This window comes from Micromys minutus (assembly GCF_963924665.1).
Source record: "Micromys minutus genome assembly, chromosome: 15".
NCBI classification, from domain to species: Eukaryota; Metazoa; Chordata; class Mammalia; order Rodentia; family Muridae; genus Micromys; species Micromys minutus.
In genome coordinates this window covers 31,568,447-31,596,167 of record NC_137984.1, presented here as the reverse complement: position 1 = coordinate 31,596,167, position 27,721 = coordinate 31,568,447, and the positions used below count along the sequence as shown (strand labels likewise).

The following is a 27,721-nucleotide window of genomic DNA, read 5'->3' as shown; positions in this document are numbered from 1 at the left end:
TGCGCAGTAGCGCCGCCGGGAGCCCTGCCTCCTCCTCCTTCTCCTCCGCCTCCGCCGCCACCGCCGCCACCGCTGCCGCCGCCTCCCGGTTCCGCAGTCACTTCCTGCAGCTGTTTCCCTGTGGCTCAGCTCCGTCCGACTTTTGACAATCAACCTCCAGCAGCGGAGCGGCCGGTCGGCGGCGGCGGGCGCAGAAAGTGGTCGTGGAGCGGGCGGCGGCGCGCGCAGTGGCGGGGCGGCTGCGGCCTGCCGGTTCCGGTGAGTGCGGTCCTCGGGTCCGCGCGGCTGCGTCCGTGTGCGCGTGTCAGCCTCGCCCGCGGCGTCCGGAGGGCCACCGATCCCCGATCCCGCAGCCCATTTCGCACAGCCGCCTCGGCGACTCGGTGCTCCCCGCCGGCATCCGCGCGGGACCCGAGTGCGTGTGAGCGTGCCCAGCCCAGGAATGGCACACGCGGGGGCGATGCTGCAGGGGCGCAGCTTTGAGTCCTAGATGCTGAGCCTGGGTCGCCACGGCCTCCTCCCCTTCTCAGCTTCGTTCTGTGGTGAACAGCAGCCTGCCAGGGCTCATTTTCTGCTTGCCACGTTTTGGTGACCTCTGAGTAAGGTTTTCTCTTTTCTTATCTTCTCTTCTCCGGAATACCCAGGGGTAGCCTTCCCTACTTTACCCTGACTCCAGGAACCTGTTCCTGGATTCTCTTCTTTGCCCTGGGTCTGTTTCTGTTAAGGGGAGGGCTGTTGTTTGCAGTACAGCCGGTGAGGAGTAGGCCCCAGCCCGGCCATGGAAACGTGTGCTGTGGTCATTCATTTCCCTCAAACCGGTACATGGTGGAGCCGTGATTTTCTTTAGTGTCTTCTGAGCTCCCTTCCAAATTAGGACATCAAGCTCTGTGCATCCGTCGTGTATGCCATCGCACGCGTCCAATCGGATGGATTTTAAGATCTGAGAAGTATTTTTATATCAGTTTCTAAATTAGTCTCTTAAATTAATGCAGCACTTTGAACGGATCCGAGTATGTTTTTGAGTCTCTGTATTTCAGTTTGTGTAGTCACTGAAGCTTTGGTTTTATTTATTTTAGAGGTTTTTTTTTTGTTTGTTTGCTTTTGTTGTTTTTTTGTTTGTTTGTTTGTTTGTTTTAAACCCAAATGTAATACCTGTTGTGACTGTCGCCTATAGACTTTTTGGGGAAGGGGTAGCTTTATGTTGATTGTTAAATATAACAGTATTTTTGAGGTCTCCATTATTTCTTTGAACATTATGAAAATAAAATGTAATAATAGGTAAACCTGCACTGTAAACACCCCACCCCACCCTGCCAGTGTTTTGCTCTGGGATCAGGCCTTTTGTGCCTCCCTTCTGTTTGACTGCTGCATGACACTGGGGGCAACCCATGCTGTGGTTTCATCAGGTGGGAGTAAGTATGTAAGAAACAAGCCCAGGCATGTCTTGGTAGCAGGCTGATGCAGTTCTCTATGGATATTGCTGATTTTCTATATCCGGATGTTTTGGTATTCTGCTCTGTCCTTTCTCTACGACCTAACAGAGACTCTGGATGACAGGTTAGTGTCAGAATGACATAGACGGTTATAACTGAGTAGTTTAACTATTGAAAAAGATGATTTAATTACCCGCTTCAGATATCCACAATCGTCTTTACTCTTCAGATGTTTTAGTTGGGAGAAATAATATTGATTCGGAGAAACTTACTGTTTAAATGTATCAGATTTGTATCACTTTTCTTTGTGTTTCCAGAGATATGGGTAGTTGATTATTATCCTTTTCTAGCTATTATGATTAACAGAAGGTATTGTTAAATAACCAGGACTCGCCACCTTGCTTTTAACTGTGTAAATTCCTAGTCAGTGGCTCCTCCTCACTGTGTAGCTCCCAAATGAGCTTAATATTAATATTCTTTTACTTTTTAAAGCTTCCTTAGTCATTTTATTAAGTCTGTTAGTGTCCTAGCCAGGAAACCTCAGCGGCTGAAGACACTGATTTCTATTGACCAAGAAAAGGAGTTTTAACAATACTCCTAACAAGAGGGAAGTGTGGACTTTGTTGTAGTTGTTTGTTCTTTTGAGTCACACTCTCTCTACACAGTGCCTGCTGTCCTAGAACTCACTCTGTAGACCAGGTTAGTCTTGAACCTAGAGAGATCAGTCTGCCTCTACCTCCCAAGAGCTGGGATTAAAGGCCTGTGCCACCACTACCTGGCTGGAAGTGTAGACTTTGAAATAAGGATTCTGATCTGGATAATTAGAATCTGAGGAACTTGACAGGTGTTCACTGTGCGGTGTTTTTTTAAGTAGTCAGAACTACAAGATGCCATCTGACTGAGGAGCAGGAGGAATCAGGGATAAAGATGTAGAGGAAGTGGAAGATGGTGGGTCTATTCTGAGGAAAACAATAGAGTCTTGTTTTCTTTTTTTATGGTATGATAAAATATCCTGGCAAAAGCAACTTAAGAGAGAAAGGGTTTGTCTTATGGTTCAAGGCACTCCTGTCATGGTGGGGCAGCCTAGGCAACAGGAGCCTGAAGCAACTGGTCACGTCAAGTCCATAATCAGAAAGAGCAGTTCTGGTGTTCAATTCTGTCTCCTTTTGATGCAGTCTAGGACCCATAGAGTGGTGCTACCCACATTTAGGGTGAGTCTTTCCACCTCATCCTATTTAAGAAAATCCCATGTAGGCACGCTCACACCCAACCTAACCAGCATCATTCCTTATTCAGACTCCTTTTCTCGGAACTTCTAGATGCTGTCGAGTTGACAACTGAAACGACAACCGTCACTGAGTGTATGTTTAGGAAGAAAGGAGGATAGTGCAAATGGCCTAAAGTCACCGTAGGACTTAGATAGTGTGGTCCATTACTCGGTTGGACATTTTCAATCTGGACGCTTTATGGAGTAGAATACATTTTGATTTTTGCAAGGGCTGTAATCTGAGGCTGCATGGAATAGAGTCATCACACCAAGTCAGTGCCCTCAGTAGGGTTGAGGGGGCTTGGCGAAGGCTGGCCTGGGTATGGAGTTTGGTGCTCTTGGCACCAAATAGCTGGCTGGAGGAGGTGGGTGCGGTGTTGTCAGATTATCCTTTCATTTCTAGATTCTGTGAAGCTTTTGGTTTTTAAACATTGACAACTAATCCAACTAAAAACAAAAGCAAAACAAAACCCTGTCTTCCAGACAGCAGGTCAGTGCCATCTGAGGCCCACAGGCCATTGCTGTCCTTTCTGCCTTCCAGAACCGCTGGCCCAGTTACTTAGCTACTGTTGCTTTGAAGTATCAACTCATTTACACCTGTTACATTTTCATGTCCTCTTTCTAGATTTCACCTACCTTTCAACAAGTCAGAGAAAAGCCTTGAATATCTGACTAGTGGTTGGGTGTGGCTATGCAGGCCCATGATTGAAGCACCTGGGAGGTTGAGTCAGGAAGATGAAAAAGTTAAAGTTGGTAATTAATGAGTTATCAAACACATTTTTCATGTTAAAAGTCTCATAAGCCCTGTGTTTACTATTTATTTAGCAGTATTACAGAATTTAAAGGATAAGAAAATAGTTTGTAGTTTGAGACATTAAAAAAAATAAGAGTTAAATCCTTTCTCAGTACATAGTAGATTTGAGGCATTCTTGGCTATGTGACACTGTGCCTTAAAAAATATGCTGAGAGAAAAAGGTGACTGATGGGTACAATGCCTTTGCCTCTTAGGTACACACATGTGTGTAAAGGTGGGAAGAACTTGTGTCTCGATTGTACACATGTATACAGTGAAAATAAACAAACCAAGAACACCAAAAGGAGAAAAAAAAATAAGGAAAAGAGGAAAGGAGATTTGGAGAGGTGATAATCTTCTACTCTTTGACATCCTTTGGCTGGAAGAGTTTCTTACCTGGTGGCTTTTTTCTTGTTTACATGTTTGCTTGTTGTTTGCGTTATGAAGATTACCACCATGAGACCCCAGAGGAAGGGGTCTGGATGACCTTAGATGCTGAGTTCCAGCCATGCGACTTTTCAACTTAATTGCCCATGGATGCGGTGCTGCTAATTAATGCCCATGGCCTGAGGGATGGCGTTTGGAACTGAGCCAGGCAAAATAAAGGCAGATCTCCGAAGCTATTCTCAGGGCTAAGCCTTATGTTAGAGGGGATAACCGGGCAGGGAACGTCTGCTAGGCTAAGATTAAGGAGAGATGCCCCAAAGGTGGGTTTGGAGAGAAAAATGACTTTGGTTTCATGTCTATGTCATATTGCTGAGCTCTCCTTTTAATGTTCTTCCCTGGTTGTTTTAGGTTTGAAGACTCAATCCCTCGTCACCCATTGGATTATGCTTGTGGCTTTCCTGCCTGATGATTCTTTTGCAGCAGGTCTGGCTTCCTTTACCTAATCGGCCCTCAACCTCTCCTCCTATGTCAGTGGCTGCCAGGTCTACAAGGACCTTGCAGCTCCCACCACAGAAGGCTTTTGGGCAGGAAGCAGCCTTGCCTCTGGCAGGGGAAGAGGATTTAGCTAAGAGAGGGGAGCCAGACTCTGCCCTGGAGGAGCTGTGTAAGCCCCTCTTCTGCAAACTCTGCAATGTCACCTTGAACTCTGCTCAGCAAGCCCAGGCACACTATCAGGTAAGAGATGGGAAGGACAGCAGGTGTCAGCAGGGTGAGCATTTTGGGTGCTGGTCGGTTAGATGGTATCAGTGGGGTGAACATTTTGTGTACCATCTTGCCACAATTTGCCTCTCCAGATATGGCCACTTGTGCCTGGAAAACTCAGACGAGCTAGAGAATCGAGTACCATGTTTCAGACAGTGGGTTCTGCCTGTAATTCGGAGGAGAATGTGTAATGTGCTACATTAATTCACTGTAAAATTGTTCTCAAGTTTGTACAACTTGCGTCATTTCATTGCTACCTACCACATGACTCTTACACTTCCTTTTACTCAAGACTTTTACTATGCGCCCTATTATAGCTGAGGCAAATACAGGTGACTATTTGTAAAGAGAATAATGTATTGTATTACTGAGCCCTACCTTCATCATAAACATACCTTAGTTTCTTTTAGTATTCTGAGTGAACTGATACAGAATATTAAGATTTAAAGTATTTTATCCCTCTGTAGAATAGATTGTGGAAAAAGCCATTCTAAAGGGTATTATTGCCTAAGAATAAATGGGGAACTAGGAGAGGGCATAGGGTTTGTTTTTAAATTTTTCCTTTATTTTTAGTTATGTGTTTTTGTGTGTATGAATGTGTGTATGCACACGTGCATGTGGGCAGACACAGAAGCTAGAAGAGAATGTTGGATTCTGTCTTAGTTAGGGGTTCCGTGGCTGTGAAGAGACCATGACCAAGGCAACTCTTATAAGGACAACATTTAATTGGGGCTGGCTTACAGGTTCATCATTGTAATGGCAGAAAGCATGGCAGCATGCAGGCAGACACGGTGCTGGAGGAGCTGAGAATTCTACACCTTGATCCAAAGGCAGCCAGGAGGAGAGTGTGTCACAGTGGCCAGACTTCAAAGCCCCACCTCCACAGTGACACACTTCCTCTAACAAGGCCACTCCTCCTAATAGGGCCACTTCCCATGGGCCAAGCATATTCAAGCCATGTTGGAAGTATGTGATCTGCTTTTTTTATTTTAAAGGGGATTACAGTTAAGAAGTTGCATGAATTTCAGAAGGTATTTGAACTTGGGACTTATAACATTGTTGAGATTGTTACAGACTCTGGGACTTTGGACATTGGACTAAGTGTAGTTTGTATTACACTACAGTTAGATATGGGCCCCATAGGCTCATATGTTTGAACAAATCTATGGGGGCCAGGGAGTGGAATGCGGTGGTTTGCGTCAGCTGTTAGTTATAAAGCATTTCTAATGGCCTGAAACTACTTTTCTGTTATGACCTTTACTACTTTCAGACTGAGGGGACAGGAAAGCGGAGATCCGGTGGGCAGTGACCGGGGAACTCAGCACTGTAGCAGGGGTGAGGAGGAAAGCCATGCCATTCCCATGAGTCCCTGGGCTCTTGGGTGCCTGATATAGTTCATGTCAGCAATGTACATTCACTCAGGAGTTTGCCAGCTCTTCACACTTTCCTCCATTTCAATGTCTTTGTTTACTCAATTTTGCCTTTGATCCTAAAGATGGATTATCGAACAGTGTGTCCTGCATTTGAAATAATTCCCAGGGAAGAAAAGCTCTGTCCTGCTCTGTCCTGCTCAGGTTTGTTTGCACCTATCAGAGGAGTGGAATTCCTTCTGCTGCAGAGTGCAGCAGACCTAAGCACAGCCTTGGTTCATCAAAGCTTCTATGGGTTTTCTCATTTTTTCCCACCTCTCATCCCTGAGGGCTACTCCCCATGACATAGGCCAGATACTGGCTATTTTCCTGTTCAGGTGGCATCTGTTAGGATGACCCATCTTAAAACAGATACGAATGTAGCTTGCTTTGCATTTATTCAGATGTTTGGTTTTGTGCAAGACTCACTTTGCAAAAATCAAGGACGAGTTGGGTAGTTAAGATTTTTAGCTCTTTGAAGCCCTTCTTAGATCATTCTTGGGCATAAGTCTGCCTTTTGCCTTTTGCATAGTTATTACTTTTAGGGAAAATCAGGTAATGTGTGATTTTATTTTATTTTTTGTTTTTTTAAGACTGGGGTGGGGGCGGGTGGAGGGGAGGGGGTTAGGAGGCCAAGGAAAACCGCTACTGCTGATTGAGTTTGAGGTCAGCCTGGGCTACATGAGACCCTGAATCACACCCTGCCCTCCCCCACCCACGAAGAGAGTAGAAACCAATTAAATAAAATTTGAGGTTTGGTTGTGACAGTGCATATTTGTAAGTTATCTTAGAAGCAAAGGTTTGAATAAAGCCAGTGATACTGGTAATTATTGAGGTGAATTCTCTTCCTCCCTTCTTACCTCCCTCCCTCTTTCCCTCTTTCTTTCCCTCCCTCCCTTCCTCCCTCCCTCATTCCTTCCCTTCTCTCTGCCTTTAAGGCAAGGCAGAGGAGTTTGTGTGTCTATCAGAGTAGTGTGGAAGAGAACAGATCTAAGAAGTGAACTTTGGATTGTGTGTTCATGGTGTATGTTTCTGTACACATTCCTGTGTTTGGGTGCACATGTGTGTGACTATATTTGGGGGACAGAGGTCGATGTTGGGTGTCTTCTTCAACCATTCTTTACCATACTTTCTGAGACAGGGTCTTTTGTCATACTCAGAGCCTAGTGATTTAACTAGGCTGCTGGGCCAGGGAGAGCGCTAGGGTTCTGTCTATCTCTGCTTCCTCTGTGCTAGCCTGGTCTACACAGTGAGTTCTGGACCAGTAAGTGCTACTTCTGGACATCCCATCTCAAAAACCAGGAGGCAGAAACTGAATGTATATTTTAGAGCTCTGAACTCAGGCCTTTCTGCACATGCACCAGATGCTTTATCAACTGAGCCATCTCTCCAGTGTCTGAGATTTGGATCTCTGTAAGAGAAGTCCTCAGTTTGAGAGTGTATGGAAGAATAATCAGAGCATGATCATGCGGAACCAAGAACAGGTGATCCATCATGGAAGGAAACTGTAGCAATGTTAGCCCAGAGCCAGTGATTCTAGCACTTGGGAGGTGGAGGCAAGTAAGGTGTACAGTTTTTTTTTTTTTTTGCTACATAGTATCCAGAAACCCCAGAACATCCTGGGGTATTTGAGACCCTGTACACATTAATCAGGAAAATGTCTGACTGAAAGATGCATAAACGAGTAGGCCTGAGTGCTAATAAAAGAAAACTATTAGGGCTTGGGACACAGAGAGCCAGGACTCCCTAGCACTAGCAGCAGGCTGAGGCAGTGAGTGCAGACCAGTAAAGCCAATGGTTTATGAGGAAAGGAGGCTACAAATGTGAAGCTTTGTTGCAAGATAAAAAAACCTGCTTTGTAATTGTTATTTCAGGGTGATATCATGACAAACAGCTGTTATCTCAGTCACGAGCTTGTAAGTGGACAGGCCCTATGTGGATGCACTGTTCACCCTCTGTGTTACCTGACTCTCTTTGGTGAGCTGCTGTTGTTGACTTTGGAGTTTCATATTGCTCAGTGTCGTAAGCAGCCATTGTTAACTGGAGTCTGACTGTATCACATTCCAGTTCTCAGGGTACAGTAGATTGCTGTCCCTCAGCCTCACCTCCATTTCTTCTGACTTCTTGATGTTCCTCACTGGGGTCTGTCTTCCCCAGCCATGGGTGACCATCACTGGTGGTTTATACCCCAGGCATTTTAGCCTTGTCATTTAACTGTGAAGCAACCTCAGCTGAGTCATTTAGTTTTTAATGATTCTGCCTAATTTTTCAGTTTTAAAACTATGGGCTTGATTATAACTTGAAGTCAAAATTTTGGAAGAGAAATGTGTCTTTATTTTATTAAAATGTATCTGCCTGTTCAGATTCTGTAGTGCAAGCCTGGCATGAAGAAATATAATAGGATCTCATCAGCGTAAACACCCAGAGGAAGAGCAGCTTTGAAAAGGAAAGTAGCAGAACATTTGTTTATGTGTGTGTATGGGGTCAAACTCGGGTTATCAGATTTGGTGGCAAATGCCTTTATCTGCTGAGCCCTCTTGCAGGCTACATTTTTTTTCCCCAAAGCAAATTACATGAATAAAGTTTACCAAGTGTCTACTTCGAAAATTAGAAACTTACATGCTAATTTGCATATTGATATAAAAAAAGAACTAGTTACATAAAGCACTTTTCTAAAGTTCATCATACACATAGATTGTGTTTGGTATCCAGGTGTGTGTCACATTAGCCATGTTGATGAGAGAAACTAAGCTGTTTTAAACCTATGATGCGAAATGCAGTGGTCTGCAGTCATACTAAAACATACTAAACATACTAAACAGAGTGTATACATGCTGGAGAGATGGTACATCAGGTAAAGTGCTATGCGAGCTCAGAGTTCCCATCCCAGGGAAAAGTTGGGTGTCACTCTCAACCATAATTCTAGCCAGCCCTTGGGGGTCAAAAGAGGGGAGATGGAGGAGTCAGAGACAGGAGGATGCTAAGGCCTGTCAGTCTAGCTGAAGGGGCAAGTACCAGGTTCAGTAAGATGTAGATGTTTGGCCCCGTGCTCTCAGAAATAAGACTCAGACAAGGTATTTACAAATACCTTGGCTATGTAGCTAGCCTCTCCTCTGACTTTCTAGATCATAACGTAGATAACCTGATTCTTTTAACCTACATTCTGCTACGTGGCTGGTTTCTTGTGCTCAGGTACCACGCATCTGTCTCCTCACATCTTCCCGGGAGGATCTTTCTGTCCCTGGCTTATCCTAGAATCCTTTCTGCCTCCCGGATGTCCCACCTTCCCTCTCCTGCCTAAGCCACGGACCATAGGCTTTTTCAATAGACAGGTGATGCATCCACACAATACACAAGATATTCTGTCTGCAGCAAGAGACAGTATCTCAAAAAAAAAAAAAAAAAAAAAGTTAGAGAACAGGAGAGGAATACACTTTGTGTCTGCTGGCTTTGAATGTTCACACTGTGATTTCATCTTCCCATATAAATTAAAACAGCAGTGACTTTTCCTGTGTGTCTAGTCCCTCCTCTTAGCTTTTCTCTCCTTTCTGCTATTTTCAGAGTTTGGCCTGGAATAATTAGACCATAAAAGGTCATTTCCTGTCCTTTCTCAGCCGGCTGTACTTTGGTGTCTATTACGGTGCTCCACTGATTGAGACACAGTTTAACACCATGTATCCAGGTTTGCATGGATGTCAGCATTTCTAATCTCTGCTTATTTTTCTTAGTGAAGATTTAACTTTATTTATGGTATGTGTATATGTGTTCTGGTTGCATGTATTTCTGTGTACCAAGTGTGTACCCACTGAGGTCAGAGGAGGATGTGGAATCCCCTTGGGACAGGTGAGTGTGAGCCACTGTGTGGGTGCTGGGGACTATGCCTGGTCCTTGGCAAGAGCAACCACTTCTATCTCATGGATTGCTCAGTTTGCTTTCTTATTCACCCTAGGACCAACTGCCCTGTGTTGGCACTGCCCCCGGTGGCTGGGTCTTTCCATATCAGTTATTAATTAAGAAAATGCCCCCAAAGACTTGCCTTAAGTTCAAAAAAATTTCTTTTGGGGTGCATTGAACTTTATTGATGGTATTCAAGAGAACAGGCTGTCATAGGCCCTTTCTGTTATTGTGGGAGTCTGGGATGGAAAATAAGGGAGATGCTCAGTGTTGGGGGGTGAGTTGGGGCTCCTCAGCGGCCGAGGGCTTCTCTCTTGCTCTCTTGTCTTTGCTTGGGTCCAAGTGTCCTTATTCCTTGAGGCCATGTAGGCCATGAGGTCTACCACCCTGTTGCTGTAGCCGTATTCATTGTCATGCCAGGAAATGAGCTTCACAAAGTTGTCATTGAGAGCAATGCCAGCCCCAGTATCACAGGTGGAGGAGTGGGGGTTACTGTTAAAGTCGCAGGAGACAACGTGGTCCTCAGTGTAGCTGAGGATGCCTGCTTCACTACCTTCTGATGTCATCATACTTGGCAGGTTTCTCCAGGCGGCATGTCAGATCCATAATGGATACACTAGGGGAAGGAACACAAGAGGCCATGCCACTGAGCTTCCTGTTCAGCTCTGGGGTGATCTTGTCCACAGTGTTGGCAACACCAGTGGATGTAGGGATGTTGTTCTGGGCAGACTAACGACCATCATGCCATAGCTTTCCAGAGGGGCCATCCACAGTCTTCTGAGTCATGGTGATGGTACAGACTGTGGTTGTGAGTCCTTCCAACCAGAGTTGTCATGGAGGACCTAAAGATCCATTTTAAGAGGCTTTGTTTTAGTAAGATTCCCTCTCAGATATGTCTAGGTTGTATCAGGTTGGTAAAACCCAGCCTACACTAACATGCAGAACCTCATCATCCTGTTGTTTTAGACAGCTATGCAAAGTGAAGGAATGTCCCCCCACCCCCATATTGCCTCTTCAGTCTGTCTCTTTGTTGTTCATAAACAGTTTCACTGCATGAAGCCCACTGATTCCTGCTTTAGATCTGTGTTTGTTGTTTCCTGTTGGATCATCACTCCTTGTGTAGCCTTTCCTACTTTGTGGAATTTTAGTTGCTTTTCTCTTCTTTTTTTTTCTTCTCCTATATCGTGTTTGCTATAGTGCCACCCCTCCACCACAGACTTCTTCCCACATCATCACATGGAGTGCCCCTCTGTACCTTAGGTCTTTCCTTCTTACCCCATTTTCCTGTTTGCTCTCTGGTTTGTTTCACACCTGCCAACTTTGTACTTCTCTTAACTGTTCTTTGGGTGACAACTTTCTAAACATTGTTATCTTCTTCCTTGTCTCTTCTCCCCTAACCCCCTTTTGCTTAATGAGAGTGTAGTTTGGTCATAGTACTCTAAGGAAGAGAGAACAAATGTAATTTTGTATCTTAACTGTTGCTTAGTTTATGTTGTCCCAACAGAAGCTAGACTCATTTGGGAAAAGGGGCTCAACTGAGAAAATGCCTCTAATTAATTGCCTGTGAGCAAGTCTGTGGGAGGGGGCATTTCCTTGATTCATGATTGACATGCAAGGGCTCAGCCCACTGGGTGCAGTGACACACCTGGGCAGCTGGTCTTGGAGGGTATAAGAAAGCAGGTTGAGATGGCTCAGTAGTTAAGAGCGCTGACTGCTCTTCCCAAGGTCCTGAGTTCAAATCCCAGCAACCACATGGTGGCTCACAACCATCTGAAATAGGATCAGATGCCCTCCTCTGGTGTGTCTGAAGACAACAGTGTACTCATAAAATAAATAAATCTTAAAAAAAAAAAAAAGAAAGAAAGCAGGCTGAGCAAGTCACAGGGAGCGAGCCAGCCCACAGCATCCCTTTGTGGCTCGGCTTTACTTCTGCTGGCTTCCGCAGTCATGGAGTATAAGCTGTGAGCTGAAGCAAATGCTTTCTTCTTTCAGCTGCTTGCTCTTGGTGTTTTTATCACAGTAGTAGAAACCCTAACTAAGACATCAGCAAACCTCACTTTTAAATTATGTGAAGTAAACATTTCTCAGCTCTTACGTTTCAAAAAAGTGTCTGTATTGGGCTGTACTAGAAACCTAGCTCTGGGTAGAATTAAATGCTGTTCCCCATTGTTTCCACTTGTCTGACATTGAAGAGAAACCTTGCTCTGGGTTTTAGGTCTTCGTAGGTAACCTGTTTTACTTTTCTCTCCCTTTCTTTCCTTCCCTGTAAGGTTTTAGGCTCCTCTTTTATTCCTTGAGCCTGAAATTTCATACCGATTGATGGGTCTGGGTCTTTAAAAGTTGCTCTGGTCAGCAAGCGCACAGGAGATAACTTTTTGTCTGTCTTCATCTATTATCTAAGCTCTGGAGACTTTAAACATTTATTTAAAAGATATTATCCTCAGGCTGGAGAGATGGCTCAGTGGTTAAGAACACTGACTGCTCTTCCAGAGGTCTTGAGTTCGATTCCCAGCAAACACATGGTGACTCACAACCATCTGTAATGAGATCTGATGCCCTCTTCTGGTGTGTCTGAAGACAGCTACAGTGTACTTTTATATAATAAATAAATAAATTAAAAAAAAATCTTCTGTGCCCTCCCCAAAATAATCTGGAAACCTTATAATCACAGTCTCTTGACTAAGTTTCTTCTTGTTCCTGCCCAGTTTATTGAAATACAGTGATGGAATAATATACATGGTTTTGAACTTTTGACTGGGATTTTTATATAGTAATCTCTTCCTATCCCTGGGGCTGGCTCTCATTCTGCGACCCTCCTCCAGAGGCTGTCTGATATTCTGATGTATCACTGCACACGCACATGCATTCCCAAGTTTAACTGAGCACGTGTGCACATGACTGTAACGTGTGTGGTCTGAGGGTGGCCATGGCCCAGCATGGACTTTCCATCCTTCACAATTCATGCACAAATCTGTCCTCAGCATAGACTTGAGTCACCTCAGCAATTTATTTTTTCCTTTATTAATTTGAGAACGTTTACCCTTGTACTTGAAGGGAGTGCTTGCCAGTTTCTCTTTGTCACGTACGAACGCCAGCAGTGTAGCACTTACCCCACGCCACCGTCATCACAGAATGTGGTGGTTCCTGGCACACAGGTGTTGTGATGTGGAGATGTCCATCTCCTGGTTGGTGACTAAGGACTGAGGAGGTAGCAGGTTGAGCATAGGTTTACCAGGAGAAAGGATGGGCCATATCCAGACAGATGAATGACATTACATGCGCTTTTAAAATGTGCCAATTATGAATCTTTTTCTGTCTTTTTTTTTTTGTTTTGTTTGTTTTTGAGACAGGGTTTCTCTGTAACAACCTTAGCTGTCCTGGAACTACCTTAATAGAGCAGGCTGGCTTCGAACTCTCAGAGATCCACCTGTCTCTGCTTTCTGAGTGCTGGGATTAAAGGAGTGTGCTGCCATGCCTGGCCAAAAACGTGTGAATCTTTATTTCTGGAGTTTTCTGTGTTAAACAGTGAGACACCAGGACTGAAACCGAGGGGTGAGCTTCTTTCCCCTCCCTTCTAATTATTAGTTCGTTTAGTTTTAGTTTTACAAGTAGCCTTCATTTGAAATACCATATTGATTTTATTTATTTATTTGTTTTTGATTTTGGAGACAGGGTCTCCCTCATTATTTAGTTTCGGTTGTCCTGGAACTCACTCTGTAGACCATGCTGGCCTTATATCACAGAGAGCAGTCTGCCTCTGCCTCCCAAGTTCTGAGATTAAAAGCCTGTGTCACCACACCTAGCTGCTTTTTTTTTCTTTCTCTTTTAATTTGATAGCTGTTCATTAAGCAGCAAGGCTCTTGATTTTTTTACTCCTCCCAGAGCATCCTTTTAAAACAGGAAGTCAGTTAAGAAATCATGAACTTGAGTATTTATTCTGTAGTGTTACGACCTATCTGACGTGCAGTTTTAGAAATACATCCTGTTTCTGCTTTTGAGGACAGTGATTTTTGACAACCGGGAATGGTCCCTGGGTGCAGTGGGGCATGGTGTCATGGGTTCTGCAAGTGGACAATTATCTCCTGTTATGGCACTTTTTTAAAGATTCGGAAAACTTGGTTACTGCTTCTAGTTTGAATCGTCTTAGATTCCCAGACTTGAGCTTCCTCCCGTCTCCCAAGTGTGGAGGTCTACATAGAAGTACAATTTTCAGCTCTCAGGCAGATCCTGAGCTGGGTGTTTGGCATGTAGACAAGCCCTTGGGAGGTGGTGGGAGGAAGGTAGGGTGGGCAGGTGTTCTACTGGGCTTTATAGTGAGTTCCAAGCCAGTCTGAGCTGCCTAGATTCTTTCAAACACAGAAGCAACAATAAACCCACCCCAAGCACACCCAAGTGCCAACAGGGATGAAGACTGCGCCTTCTCTGTGCTTTGCAAACTGTTGTCATTCGCCGCTGTCTACCGAGAGCCTCTTTAGCCTCTGGTGCTTTAATGTTTCCTTTAACTTAGACGGGCTATTCCTCCATCACCTTCTCTTCCTCCTCTTCTTTATTCTTGCCTTCTTTAATGCTCTTACAGGTTTTGGAGAATGGTTTCGTTGAATGTTGCAGATTGTGCCTGGTTTACTGAGTTTTGGCTGTGTGGGTTTTGGTAAGAGTACCACAGACATGCTGTGTCCTTTCTGCTGCGTGAGTCAGGGGTGCTTCCATGATGCTAATTGTCTCTCAGTCAAGGTGGTGCCTAGGATCTCCTTGGAAAAGACTGTTGCCCTGTTGAGTAAGGATCACGTGGATAGATATTTTGAGACGGCATGTGTGTTTTCATTTCTCACCACACTTTTGCTTACTTAGTGATGTTATTCATCCGCAGTGACTATTAATTACAATGGGGTTTGCCAAAGAGTGTGGGAAGGGTGGTGCTGGGCGTGGGACCAGGGCTTTGCTCATTGAAGGCATGTGTTCAGTCACTGAGCTGTGTCCCTCACCCCTTCTCAACTCTTAATTTTGCGATAGTCCCGTGTTTACTGCTTTTGTTGGTGGCATGAACCTGGGACAGCAGGGCCTAAAGATGGGGTGGACTGCAGTCCCGTGCACTAGCCGACTTTATTCAGAGCATCAGGCACTTCATACTCTGAGGGTTAAGGAGAGTCACCCAAGTGAAGTGTGCAGTCACGGCAACAAGCCCAATGTGGTCAGACATGTTTTTCTATAGAGGCATACGAAAAAACAACCGCTGAGATAAACCCACTCCTGTCTGCTACATATGCCTGCAGGAGCACCAAAACACACTGTCAGAACAGTCCTGTGGTTTTTAAAGGTACCGAGGTTACAGGACTGTGTCTTGTTTTTTGGAGTTTTCTTACAAGCACTGGGAATTCTCCTCAGTACCGGTGTACTGTGTTCCGAGACACGTTCAGGCAGGCCTTGAACTTGTATGAACCTCCTTCCTCAGCCTCCCAACTAGCCAGCACTGCAGGTGTGTACTGCCATGTCTGTTGCTGTTTACTTGTTTATTTGGTATAGACTCTCACTGTATATAGCCTTGGCTTGGATGGAACTCACTATGGAGACTAGACTGGCCTTGAACTCATAGAGATCCACCTGCCTCTGCCTCCTAAGTGCTGGGTAGGATAAAAGGAATATACAGCCACAACAATCCGCTACACCTTTATTCACTCTGCTAATGTTTCCTCCTGAAGGTGTGTGCCCAACCCCACAACAGTTCCTCCACTGTGAGGCATGCCTATCAGCAGATTGGTACAGGATTTCTGTGAGCAGCGAATGAGCTGAGGCTCACGCACAGTGACCTCTGTTTGAAGTGACCTTCTGTAAGGACTTTTTTTTTTTTTTTTTTTTTGGTAAAAGTGATTAGCCATCTCATTACTTGATTCTGAAGCCAGTTAGATCAGAGCCTCTCTCGATTCCTGTTGAAACAGGGGTGTAAACGGTGACAAGCCAAACACAGCACTGGGGGAGGGGTGCGAGTCTTCTCCGGTAACCGAGAAGAAATTAATTTCTTTTGGCTGCATTCTGTTACTGTCTCCAGATAAAGTAAAATACAGTGGTTCTCTTAGAACCAAGTGACAGACTGCTCCTGGTTAGTCATTACTGTCAATCTGACACAACCCCTTGGGAAGAGGGAACCTTCGTTGAATGATTGCTTCAATCAGGTTGGTTTTGGCCACTTGTGTGAGAGGTTGTCTTGGTTAGTAGTTGATGTCAGAGGGTCCAGGCCACAGGGGGTGTTACCATCTTTACCTAGGGTGGGTCTGGGCTGTATAAGAAAGGCAGCTAAGCCTGAACCTTCGAGTGGATGAGGAAACAGTGTTCATCCATGGTTTCGGCTCGGGTTCCGTCTGTCTTGCTTAAGTTTATGCTCTGACCTAGTGACCCAGAAGTATGAACTAAACTAAACCTTTTCCTCTACCAAGTTGGTCATGACATTTACCATAGCAACAGAACATGGAGCAAGCACTGACTCTTGTTCTTTAAGATGGAGCCAGAGCTGGCCAGTGGTCTGTTGTCCTGGGTGCACATCAAAGGTGGGTGCATCCGGTGATTCCCTTCTGACGGTGTCCTCTTTGTAATTGTCTGCTTTGTGTCTAGGGTAAAAACCATGGCAAGAAACTCCGAAATTATTATGCCGCGAACAGCTGTCCTCCTCCAGCCAGGATGAGCAGCGTGGCAGAGCCTGTAGCCACGCCCCTCGTTCCTGCCCCTCCGCAGGTGAGGCAGTGCAGTACAAAGAGGCTGTCATATTCCTGTGGTCCTGAGTACAGTTGCCTGTGCCCCTGTCTGTCAGCATCAGGCTAGGTAATATCCTGAAAGGTTCTTGGTATCCCAACCCCTGTAGCTCTGTCTGGCAAACATTTTGAGCCTTGGGGTCTCTCACTGGACTTGGCAGTGATGTGTGGGATGACGGAACAATATTTTTATGTTCATTGTTCTTTGTCTTCAGATTTTGGTTAAATGACCACGTGATGTCTATGCTATGCTTTGAAAAACAACAACAACCAAAAACTTTTAAGGCTGGAGAAATGGTTCAGTGATTTAAGAGCATTTACTGCTCTTGCGAGACCTGGGTTTTGTTCCAAGCACCCACAAACATCTGTAACTCCAACTCTAGGGGAAGTTAGTTCTTCTGATTTCTGAGGGCTCCAGGTCCACGTCTTGTGCATACATACATGTAGACAGAAACTCACGTGCAGAAAGTAAAATAAACCAAAAAATTTCATTAAAATATTACACGTCTTGATTGCTTTGATGCTGTCTTAAATCCCGCACGCTAGATAAGTTTATAATTGGCTTTGTTCTAGTCCTGGACTCTGGCCTCATTTAGCATTTGCTATTACTTGGAAGTGTCAACCTTATTATTCAAAGCTTGGTCCATGGGCCGGCAGCATGAGCCTCATGGGGGCTTTATTAGAACCCTGGGAAAGCTAGGGAACTTTCCATGATGTTGCATTATTTTGAAATGTTCCACAGCAGCATTTTGTTTCTTCCCTGCCTGATGCTCCCCACCACCAAGGTCTAATGTTACTTTGTGGAGTGTTTTCCTCCTTCACATGGGTACCCTGTGGAGTCTCCTCAGACTCCTGGGAAAACGGGATAGTAAAAGTAGAAGCAGAAGTGCTTCCGGCTAGGTGGGATGCTCTAGAGTCAGGTGGCTGTCCCTTTCCTCTTGGGAAAACAGCACAGGCTTCTTTGTTAGCACAGATTCTGTGAAATACGGAGATGCCACGCTGTCTCTGGAGAATCTTCTCTTCCAGGTCAAACAATGCTAGTTTTTAAAAATTTTCTTTCCCAATGGGTGTGGTCTCTACAGTCTTAACTATACTCTCTTTTAGCCAAAGTTTACTTTATAACTTTTTGCTAGCACACTGAAGTTTAGGATCTTACATTTGATTTCCTGGTGTGGTCCTTGGGTTTGTATGCACAGGTGGTTTGGAGAGGCTGTAGGACTGGAACTCTCAAAACCTTGCCACTTTGAGTCTAGGTGGGCTGCTTAGTACACAGTTGGTGCTCAGTAAGGTGGGTTGCTTAGTACACAGTAGGTGCGCATTATATATTGATGGACTTTGAGTAGACTTATTTATTGCCTCCTGCCCTAAATGTCCACACTTGAAAACCATTTTTCCCATGGACAGTAGTTAGTGCTTTGGTTCATAGGTAATAGTAATCCAAAAATGGGACAAATGGTCTTCCAGTCTCTCCACCCCTGGGCTTACTTTCTTAGTACCTGTGGCCATGCCCTAGGCTTTGGTTATATCTCAGGGCTCTGAAGGATCTTGGAGGAGGAGGGAAGGTGTAACTTGTGTGCTTCCCGTCTCTGCTGGCAGGTGGGCTCCTGCAAGCCAGGGGGCAGGGTGATCCTGGCCACAGAGAATGACTACTGCAAGCTGTGCGACGCCTCCTTCAGCTCCCCTGCCGTGGCACAGGCGCACTACCAGGGGAAGAACCATGCCAAGAGACTTCGCCTGGCTGAGGCTCAGAGCCACTCTTTCTCGTAGGTATTGCCATTGCCTCTGAGGACAGATCATTATGTGAGAGCGACTGTGGTGGATGGGGTGCTGAAAGGGAGCCTTGTTCGGCTGCCTCGCTCATTTCAAATTCCTTTCCGCAGGGACTCTGCGGAGGCGGGGCAGCGGCGGACCCGGAAAGAAGGGAGCGAATTTAAGATGGTGGCCACCAGGAGGAATATGTATACGGTCCAGAGCAATTCAGGTAGACTGTGTGTCCTGGGTGTTTCCCTGAGTTGCTCTTCTGGCTGTTTTATGTCTGGCAGTCTTTATTTCCTATTCAGTAGACTATTTATCTTGGTTTTAGTGTTTTAGCGTCTCTTGTAAGTCCTTTTTGAAAATTGTGTTCAGATGAAATATGTAAAGCCCATTTAGAAGCAGGCTCCCTGGGGGATGGGAAGAGGGTGCAGGTGTGCAAGCATGAAGACCCGAGTTTGATTCCAGTCTGAAGTGGAAAAAGCCAGGTGTGGCGATTCACGCCTCTTAGGTGGAGATGGAAGGTCCCTGGTGGAGCTCACTGGCCCACCAGCCTTGCTGGATCAGCAAGCTCCAGGCTCAGTCTCAGAACTCTGAGACTCTGGCTCAAAATATAAGGTAGAGAGTTATTAAGGGGGAAACTGGACACGTGTGTAAGCATGTACGCACACTCATGCTTCCTGATTTTAAGTCATACCATGTTCAGTGTGGTCTTTCTACAGGTAATAAATGAGGATTGTCTAGGAAATTCTCGTGATGTGTGCCTTCAGTGGAGAGCCACGTGTTCATGGAAGTGTTCTCTGCTTATTCTAGTCCTGGCTTCATAGCCTGCAATCCCATGCGTGCCAGCAGGGGCTGTTTGTACAGGCAGGGAGATAAAAAACAGACTTCACTGAGTAACAAGAGACAGCCAGATAACAAAATACAGAAAGTCAGAGAAACCTTTTGGTCTGATGAATGTAATCTCAGTGGATTGCTAGTTACAGCCAAAGTCAACTGAAAGACAAAGATGGTCGGGCTGTATTAGAAAAGCTAGCTGAGATGAGGCAGCATCTCCTAGCTGTTTACAGTCAAGGAAAAGACATTTTCCGATGGGGATGGGGATGGCACAGATGAGGTTTTCTGAGCAGAGTAATCTAAATACAGAGACTGGGCTGGAGCCCTGGGTTTTACCCTGCTCCTCACACTGGCTTCAAATTTGTCACAGTCCTTTGCCTCAGGCTCCCAAGCACTGAGTTATAGGCACAAGCCACCATGCTTGGCTTCAGCCTTTAAGCATTTAATTTTAAGAGCCATGAACATTTAGAACTCAACCACAGGCTTGGTTCTGTGCCCTGGCAGTAGCTGGACAATCATTTTATGTTTGTAATTGCATTTCTCTGTACATGTAGAAAGAAATCCAGTCACCTCTCCGTCTGAATTTGAATCTAGAGTTACAGATTACAGTGAGGACTGGTGGAGTGTTTTAATTAAAGGGACATCCTGAGGATCTGCGTGTGTGTGTGCGTGTGTGTGTGTGTGTGTGTTGAGTGTGCAAAGGCTAGAGGTTTAATTTTGGGGTGTCTTTCTCTATTGCTTTTCACCTTACAGTTTAAGACGGGTTCTCTTGCTGAACTTACAGCTAGGCTAGCTGGCTAGCAAGTTCCCAGCATCCTCCTGTCTCTGCCTTCTGCACTGTGGTTATAAGCCGAGGCCTCAGTGCTTTTATGTGACTGATGGAGACCTGAACTCAGGTCCCCGAGCCCCCTCTCCTCCCTTAACTACCTCCCTTCTGTCTCTTGCATCAGCAGGTCCTTACTTCAATGCCCGCTCTCGGCAGAGGATCCCGAGGGATCTCGCCATGTGCGTCACCCCAAGTGGCCAGTTTTACTGCTCGATGTGTAACGTTGGAGCTGGCGAAGAGGTGGAGTTCCGGCAACATCTGGAGAGCAAGCAGCACAAGAGCAAGGTGTCCGAGCAGCGGTACAGGAGCGAGATGGAGAACCTGGGCTACTTTCAGTGACGGCCGTCCTCACAGAGAAGCCCGTCCTGCCTGTTTGCCTCCTGTTGACCTGCTTTGTTTTGTGGCCCTCCATGAGTACATCCCTCATTTCTCTGCTTAGTGCGAGCAACCTGCAGTGGTGCCATGAGCTGTCAGGTCGGGTGGACGAGGGAGGTGTGTTTCTTAGGTAACGACAATGCTCTCCTGGGCCAGCTGTGTCAAACAACTCACAGTAGTGTGTGATCTTCCTGCCCCATCAAGGTGTGACTTCTTTTCTTGGCCAAGTTCTGATTAAGCAGAACTAGCCTGACCATTTAGAGCTCTGATGATTTAAAGATGACATCTACCTTTGCAGTTTTAGTTTTACGCACACTAGACGCATTGACTTGAGTTCTTACTTCTAAAGAAGACAGATAAACAGAGATTCCCATTTCCTGATGCTCCTGGGAACCGTTACTGCAGTGTGGTGTTGGTAAGATGTGCTGTTATGGTGTGTGCTTGGGTCTCTCGGCAGCACCTGGTTCCCTGTGGCATATCCCTCCCTCTGTAATTGACACATAGGTTTTCTTGAATTCACATATGTTCTTCTGAACATGTAACTTCATCTCCGGTTGTGAACTGCACACGTGTAATTCCCATCTCCTCCCCTACTTGGCTCAGCTTCTCTGCTCACCCTGTCATGGCCTGGCTGTGCCGGCAGGTCGGAGACCCAGGTTAGACTGTCTAATGAGTCAAAGATGGATATTCTTTTAGAAAATATATTTTCAGATGATTCAAGGAAATGCAAGGAGGTGTTTGAGATTTCAATTTGGAATTCTATTTTCACTGATGATTATGTGAACTCATGGGATAGTCATTATTTTGTGGCTTTTTGACGATTGTATCCTGACAGACACTGCCCCTATGGGTAATGGGCATGCCTGGAAAATACCCCTGTCTGCTAGTTCTTAAATGGAACATTTTCTCCCCCTCTCTTTCTTTCCTCCTTTCTTCCTTCCTTCCTACCTACCTTCCTTCCTTTCTTTTCTTTCTTCCTCTCTTTCCTTTCTTTCTTCCTCTCTTTTTTTAAAGCTGATCAAGTTTCAGTGCCATTCCCAATAGAAAAACATATACAAACCTTGCATTTTCTTCTTTGCCTCTGTGAAGAGACTAAAAACACAGATGACTTTGGTGTCTAATGATTATAATGGGATTCTTATTTTTTAAATAAAAAGCCATAGTGTATGTCTAGATGGACTGATGGAGTGTTGTGTGAACTTGTGTTCACGTGTGTCCTTTGTCTTCTCTTTTTTCCTTCACGTGGGTAAGGCCAGCACGTCTGTGCTTCTTAGGGAAGCATGCTTCTGCAGAAGGCTTATAGCAAGCAGTATTTTGCACTATGACAAATGCATATTTCATTACTCACGTCACCTGAGAATCCTCTGGGCAGATGGAGATGGAGGAAATGCTCAACTCCTTCCTTTCCATTCTTGCTTTAGAACAGTCGAGGTTCATAATTAAAGGTTAATTTTATGACTAGCTTCTGGAACAGTACCTGGCTACTTTCTTCTGGTGAAGTGCTGGTTTCTGGAAAAGTAGAGCGATTAAGTATTTTTCCCCCTTGCAAACAGAAGAAAGTACAGTGTTAGCTTAAGTTTTGATCTCCATTTGTAACTCTTCATGCCAAGAATTCCTCCTGCGGCTATTTAGGGCAATTTATGGTGTATCTTGTTAGCCATTTGGTTGCTCCTTTTGCTGCTAAATATAATTCTTCGGTAGACTTAAATATGCTGCTGGCCACTTGGTTCTGTGATTGTTCAACAGTCTCATCTGTTCTGTCTGCAGGGTGTGCATCTGTGTGTCTCTGTGTTTGTGTCTGAAGGTACATTACCCGCCCCATCCCCACACCCCCAGTTTTACATGATATCCCAGAGAGAATTTCAACTCATCTTTATCTCAGATAATAGTGAAAGATTATGGGTATGGGTTTAAATTTTATAAAAGTGACATTCATCTGCTTTGAGTTTTTTTCCCCCCTCTGGGAATCAAGTCAAAGGATGTGTCTCTCACTCCCCCCACCCCCAGTAAGCTCCTGTATATACAGAAAACAGTGGACTTAAGGGCTTGATGTGTTTTCAAGCCTCATGAATTCAGGTTTCTAGTCTCCCAGTGCCCTTAATGGATGTTAGGGACGCATAAATGTGGTTTCTTTTAGAGTGGAGTGTTAGATTTATAGTGTTATTTCTGTATTCCTTTGCACTAGAGAGAGTGATGTGTTTGTTTTGTGACACTCCAGTACCAGGTTGCCTACGATAACTCAGTTTGTTTCCGAGCTCTGGAAGTTTATAAGTAACTGCTATGGTCCCTGCTAGAGGCGACGTGGATGTCTGAAACACTTCCACGTTCCCTGGCTGAGGCTGTGGTGCCCTTTCTTGTATTCAGTGGGTAGGGCAGGGGCTATCAGAGTTGCACAGCGCAGTTTCTTACTACATGACCTCTGTATGGTCAGTGTCCCTTGTCTGATTAAGCTATGGTGGTATCTGTGTCAGTTAGGTGAGCTTTCTGTTGGCTTTGTTTTGCTGTAGGATTGGCCCTCTGTTCCCGAGGAATCCTGTACATTATGGTGTATCTCAGTCGTGGATGGACTGAAGTGTGAACAAAGGGAGACCTTAGTCCAACATTAAGTAGATTCTGGTCTCATCAATTATTTGTGGCATTGTGTGGCTCTCTGCTTTGTCACGAGACAGAGGCTTCACCCAGATCCAAGGCTTCAGGAAGAGTCTGGTTTCTTCCGGATGGTCTGGATCCCAGATGCCTTCAGAGGGCATTAGCTTTGGAAGTTTAGCCTGTGTCCTTTGAACTTTTAGACTTTATGTTGAATAGAGACTTTGCTAGTCTGGGTTGATCTGTGTCCTGCCGCTTGTAAATGCATGCCTATTGTTTTATACCTGTCTGCTTGCCTCTTACAAACTGAATTCTGCATTTTTCACAACTCTTTTTCCACACTATTTGTCTTGATTAAAAAGCTCCTCAATTTTTTCCTTTTTAGTTCGCCATGGGCTTAGAGAATTAGTGAGGAGTTCTGAAGCCCAGGAGATGGGTGAAGGACCGTGCCTGAGAGCTTGTGGTCTGCTGGGGTGACTCTTCCACCCCACCCCACAGAGCTGCCCTACGGAGGTTTGTGTAGCCCTCAGTCTACAACCCTGCAATCCCAATAGGGAGAAAGAGGCTATACATACATATGTATACATACATATGCATATCTGATGAAGTATTCCTGTGTGGATAGGATCTAACAGTTGACAATGGCACTTGGAACTATTCTCAGGGGGTATGAGCAATGGTATTCTGAGGGCAGACAAGTAACTTCCTCTAGTGCTTTCTTTGCGGAGATGCTCAAGAACGGCGGGTTTGGAATGCTCTGTAAACGTCAGAACTTGGGCTGGACGTATTTACCAGAGAAATTGGTGGGCTGGGTACCCAAGCAGTGGAGTGTCTTTAGAAATGGGGAAATATTTTGTTGGTGTAAGCAGAAGCTCAGTGTAGATATTTGAACAGGTGTTGAAAAGCATTCTGCCTGGCCCCTCCCCTGAAATCTCTGTTAGGAGTTTTATATGTGAATAAAAGAAAAAATGCTTTGTTGCTTTTGTTTTCCGTTTGGGCGAGTCTCCTGTGAGCTGCTGTGTCTGTAGCGGAGTGGACACTAGCTGTGTGAATAACTTCTCAAGAGACATTTATATGGAAAGCTGTGAGGCATTTCCTTCCATTATCAATAGGGACTCTGCGAACGCCCTCTGTAGCTACCAAAAAAAGAAAGTCCTGGCTTATGGTCCCATGTGACCTTGTGTCCGTTAAACCCAGAATGAGTGCCTTTAGCGAGCGTCAGCATTTCACAGAGGGTAGCGATGACAGAATTTACTGCCATTAACCACTGTTCATGAAATAGCTTGAAAAAGCAACGGTCCATGTGAATTCTGTTCTGTGTCCCCTCCCATTCCCCACTCCGTTTCTTAGTTGCAGTCTCGGTTTGCTTTTGGGTAAAGTGTGTCCTCTGGGTGGGAGCCTGGCTGCTGAGGCTGGCTGTGGTCATCTCGGTGGCTATGTTAGATGTCACGGAGGACTCAGATCATGAGATGCTGATGCTGGAAAAACTTCCTGCACTGACCATGCTCCGGCTTGGTTCTTCTGTAGAGTGGAGAGAATTATGTATACAAACACAGTGTGTTGAGAGCCCGCCTGGGACAGTAGCCCCGGGTCATGTTGTACTTCAGCTCTGCAAGGATGGAGGGGGAGGAGGGGGAGCCTTTCCAAGCAAGCTTGAGGCCTTTGAAAAATGACAATTTCCTTACTTTGATTAACTAAGAACACTTAATTTCCCGAGGTCTTTACGATGAAAGATTAAACCAGTCTTCATGTAGAAATAGTAACATTTGCCTCAGAATTTTATTGTGAAGAATTTTGGACATTTGTCGGAGTGGAAAACGTTTTGCAGTGCACCTCACTGTCTCCTACCGCTGCCATTTCCCCACTCGGGTTTCCTCACATCTCCCATGAGCCCAGTGCTGTGTCCTTCTCTGCCCATTAGCACAGATGGCTCTGTACACTTCGACAGCATCCTGAAATATACTAGGATTAATACTTAAATGTTAATGTCTTAGGACGACCGCATGTGTAGGTCATAACCTGAGCCAGTAAACAGTGTCTGTTCTCTCCTGTGGATCTGTCTTCCTTGTCTCTGTTCTTGAGTGTGTTTAGTTTCCAACAAGTCTACACCAGGCTACCTGGTCCACAAATGTCACGTTCCAGACAGGACTTGCTGTGAACTCCCAGGCGCTGTAACCACTCGCCTCCTATGCCTGTACGCAGCAGAATTAAACTCCAAGACAATAGTACTGTCCACTGAGGGGTGGGCAAGCCTTAGAGCAGTCTGCAGTCTTCCTCCAGTCCGCCAGGGAACACTGCGGTCTGCCTCCATCCTGGGCCCGCCTTCTGTGGCCAGCTCTGCAGAGCTGAAGGAGTTTGCTCAGGTCGGATAGATTCGATGGGTAGAACCAAATCGCAGTCCAACCTTGAGTGCTTTTAGGCTATAATAGGCTTCCTTTGTGCCCTTAGGAGGACTGTATTTATTCTTTACCAGTTAAGAACTTCAGTTTTAGACATTTCACAGCTCTCTTAACACAGAGATAGTCCTGTGGTCATTTGTTGTTTTGTGATGTCTCATGTAGCTCAGGTGAGTCAATTTTATGTAGCCAAGGATGACCTTGAACTTCCCCATCCTCCTGCCTCCACCTCCTGGTGCTGGGATTACAGGCATGTACCACCATGCCAGGCTATAAATTGCAGTTTTAATTAAGTCCAAAGCAATTGCTAAAATCTCACTGCACTGTCGAACACCAACTCATGCAGGGTCTGATTGTTTCTGTCTTTAAATGGCGTTTACGATCACTCTTTCCATGTAAGTGCTCACGCGGCTCCTTCACTAGTGAAAATGGCGTTCTCCATCGCCGACCCGTCCATGCACTCTCTACCTGATGCTTTTTCATTTGTTTGAAGAAATGACTCCACGTGTCAGGGAGAGTGATGCAGCATCAGGGCACAGCCCTACCGGGGACAAACCCGCCTGGAGGTGGCCGGTCGCTGTTCTGCCTTCTTTTGGTATCTGATCACCTGCCAAAGGTTCTGTAAGCCAGTGTGTCATTTTGTAACTCTCGTGTCGACTCTGCTCACCTGTGGTCCTCCCTCCTCCCCGTCAGTGGCAGTGACCTGGCATGGGTTTTGCGTGTCGTCTTCGAAATGCCTTATTGGGTATGCCAGCGTCTGCTGTCAAGCATCCCAGCTGCCTGCCGAGACGTAACTGTCCTCTCTGGGGTATGTGCTCTTGATCCGGAAGCAAGGCTGATCTCGCTCTCAGCATCAGGGGTGCATTTTAATCCACTTGCTGTCTTAGTTAGAGACGAAGCAGGAAGCCGAGAGACAGTCATGTGATCAGTGTGGCGTACTGTAGCAAACGTGCTTTTGCTGTTTCACTAGAAAGAACTCAGCTAAGAAATGCCCGTCCAAACCGGGAAGTGGGGCCGTGTCATACCGCAGGCTCCACTTGTCGCTTGGCCGCTGAGAATCTGAGCAGGCTATTGGGCAGCGGGCCAGTCTATGTTCTGGGGCTACGGAGCTGACTGACGTCACCGGATTCAAACCAATCAACTGTGAATTGTGAAATTGGCATTGCTCTTTGGGTTTTTATTCCCTTCAGCCTATTAAATATAGAAGTCTGAATGTTATTTAAGCTTGTACCACTTAGGTTGGCTCATCCTGGCTGTGTATTCCATGTATGTACTGATTTCTGATAAAGGCTTGATGATAATGTAATGGACTTCTTGTGTTCAGTTCAATAAAAACAGTTTCTGAGTCTCGTCTCAAAGGCGTTTGGCTACGAGTTGGAGATGAAGGGGGCTCAGTGGTTGGCACACGGGAGTTCGAGATGTGAGTTCCCGTTCACAGTGGCATGTGGTCTGCAGTGTGCCTTCCGAGGCTTAGCACACTGCACTTGCACGCTTACTGTGGAGTTAGTCCAGCTGTCCGTCCACCCCACCTTCCTTCTCAGCCAGCCTTGGACTGGTGTGTATTCTGTTCTGTGATCCTGATATTTATGTTCCCTTCAAATTCTGAGAAAATGAGCCCAGAAGAACGCTGGCCTCTGCTTCTGGAAAGGAACAGGTAAAAGAGCAGCTGCTCACTGGTCTCTTGGGCGTTTCACCTATAAAATGGGGTTATAGATATAATTTCTTGTGACATACAGTCTTCACAGAGTCTTTGGAGTGCTGTGAGGAGGGGCATTGGCCGTACCTAAGTCACAGGACCCTTGCAGTTTCTCTTCCTGTAGGTGTTTCGAGATGGGGACCTTGGCTCACACTCCGGGATCATACCCTGGCCTGCCCTTCCCAGATGCTTGTAAGACACCACCGGGCATTCCCAGGCTGCCAGGGACCTGCTAGGAGAGTGTGAAAGCCACACCCAGTATTTGTGAAGAACTTTTAAGACTTGTCTCAAGAGCTCAGTGCACAAAAATTTATTCCTGTTTGTGGGATACTCAAGCTATTGAGAACTTAGAAATGAAGAGAGTTTACTAGAGTGCAATGAGACTATTAGTAGGGCTGAGACAAAGTCTTAATACAAATGTGTCCAACACACGTGTAACCCCCTAACATTCGTGAGATGCGTACTTGCCTCTGGAATGGAGTGCTGACTCAGCTGATTCAGACTCGCCTTTGGAAGACAGAGCAGTTGGTAAGTTAAGCTTGGTATTTGGGTTTTTAAGAATGTAATT

General features: G+C 45.5%; 1 protein-coding gene across 3 annotated transcripts; it reads left to right on the top strand.

Annotated features, from left to right (window-relative positions):
- The first annotated feature begins 62 nt into the window (after positions 1–62).
- ZMAT3 (zinc finger matrin-type 3) lies at positions 63–26,740 on the top strand. 3 transcript variants are annotated; one of them, XM_080929475.1, is made up of 6 exons: positions 63–258; positions 4,289–4,615; positions 16,549–16,668; positions 18,282–18,448; positions 18,566–18,666; positions 20,228–26,740. In XM_080929475.1, exons 2-6 carry the CDS (start codon positions 4,346–4,348, stop codon positions 20,437–20,439), a joined length of 870 nt encoding a protein of 289 aa, XP_080785601.1. In that variant the 5' UTR covers positions 63–258; positions 4,289–4,345; the 3' UTR covers positions 20,440–26,740. The 3 variants fall into 3 exon arrangements, with proteins under 3 accessions (XP_080785601.1, XP_080785599.1, XP_080785600.1); XM_080929473.1 differs by having other exon boundaries at positions 20,225–26,740; XM_080929474.1 differs by having other exon boundaries at positions 63–599; positions 20,225–26,740.
- Positions 26,741–27,721: the final 981 nt, after the last annotated feature.

Excerpts from the sequence above, each read along its gene's own strand:
- ZMAT3 (XM_080929473.1), top strand. The coding sequence starts at position 4,346 with ATGATTCTTTTGCAGCAGGTCTGGCTTCCTTTACCTAATCGGCCCTCA. Across the intron at positions 18,449-18,565 it reads GCTCAGAGCCACTCTTTCTC|GGACTCTGCGGAGGCGGGGC; the intron begins GTAGGTATTGCC and ends TCCTTTCCGCAG. Across the intron at positions 18,667-20,224 it reads TACGGTCCAGAGCAATTCAG|CAGGTCCTTACTTCAATGCC; the intron begins GTAGACTGTGTG and ends CTCTTGCATCAG.